Source organism: Mizuhopecten yessoensis, unplaced genomic scaffold (assembly GCF_002113885.1).
Source record: "Mizuhopecten yessoensis strain PY_sf001 unplaced genomic scaffold, ASM211388v2 hete_35825712, whole genome shotgun sequence".
Lineage (NCBI taxonomy): Eukaryota > Metazoa > Mollusca > Bivalvia > Pectinida > Pectinidae > Mizuhopecten > Mizuhopecten yessoensis.
The window spans coordinates 1-1,010 of record NW_018480186.1 but is presented as its reverse complement, the minus strand read 5'-3'; the positions used below and the strand labels follow the sequence as shown (position 1 = coordinate 1,010).

At 38.0% G+C, this 1,010-nt stretch overlaps 1 protein-coding gene across 1 annotated transcript; it reads right to left on the bottom strand.

Annotated features, from left to right (window-relative positions):
• Positions 1 to 37: 37 nt before the first annotated feature.
• LOC110443951 lies at positions 38 to 753 on the bottom strand (the record flags this gene model as incomplete). The annotated part of the gene is made up of 2 exons (XM_021488409.1): positions 38 to 292; positions 575 to 753. Coding segments are annotated over 2 exons (326 nt in total), but the record flags the coding sequence as incomplete, so codon positions are not given.
• Positions 754 to 1,010: the final 257 nt, after the last annotated feature.

Here is a 1,010-nt window from a genome sequence, read left to right as displayed (position 1 = left end):
CCCTGAAGACACATTTGAACTTTTCCAATTCAAAGGTTGGAATAGGTCATATGAAATTTCAGGGGTGAATGAGTTATTATAACACGGTTAAAAAAACCACCCCAGAAACATGATGAGATCACTAAGAGTAAGAATAGCCCAGTGTCTACTCACACTGACGATGTATTATCTCCTCCATACTCTGTTTCTGTTTGTTACTGGTATGGAGCCGAGTCTCAGCATCCTGTACCATCTTCACCATCAGCTCATACTTGGACTGGATCGTAAACAGTTCAGCGCGTAGGAGTTTGTTCTACAATAGTAATACATGTGGAATATGAATCCAGCAATACAAGGTTGTTAATCTGTTTTTGAATTTACTGAATGTAGTTACAGGTATAGAAATTACATATACTGGTATGAAAACACTTTAAGTAAGCTCAAACACCTAGAATTCATATACATTTTGCATGTTAAATAACCAAGTTTAATCCCATTTATCCCTTGTTATGAGTTTGTGATTTGACCAGTAGTAAATAATTTGTATTTTGACCAGTAACTTAGAGAGCAATAATCTATTAAATGAGACACTGACCTCCGCCGTGACTTTGGCATCACTACCACCCTTAGGGAGCTGGGTTGTCCAGAAACAGCCAATGAGAGATTTCTCCTCATCCAGACAGATACGAAGGTTTTCGGAGCTGAGGGAGAGTTCCTTCAAGGTACTGTACTCTACACTCTGTAAGTACAAGAAACTTTGATTAAAACAAGCACCTCATACATTACAAGAGTCCTGTGGGTCTGGATGATCACCCAACTCAGGATAGGAGATATTGTTATTGGCGTTAAGAAAACAAGATATTTATGAAGAACCCTTGAAGATTGTTGGGTCAAAATGAAATGAAATACAGTTTGCAAGTATTTGTATTATTCTTCATGAACTTGTGAGAAACAGCTATTTGTGTCCCTTTCCCCTTATAACTACTGATGCAATGTCCCATTTTAGGTCCCTTTCCCCTTTTAACTACCGA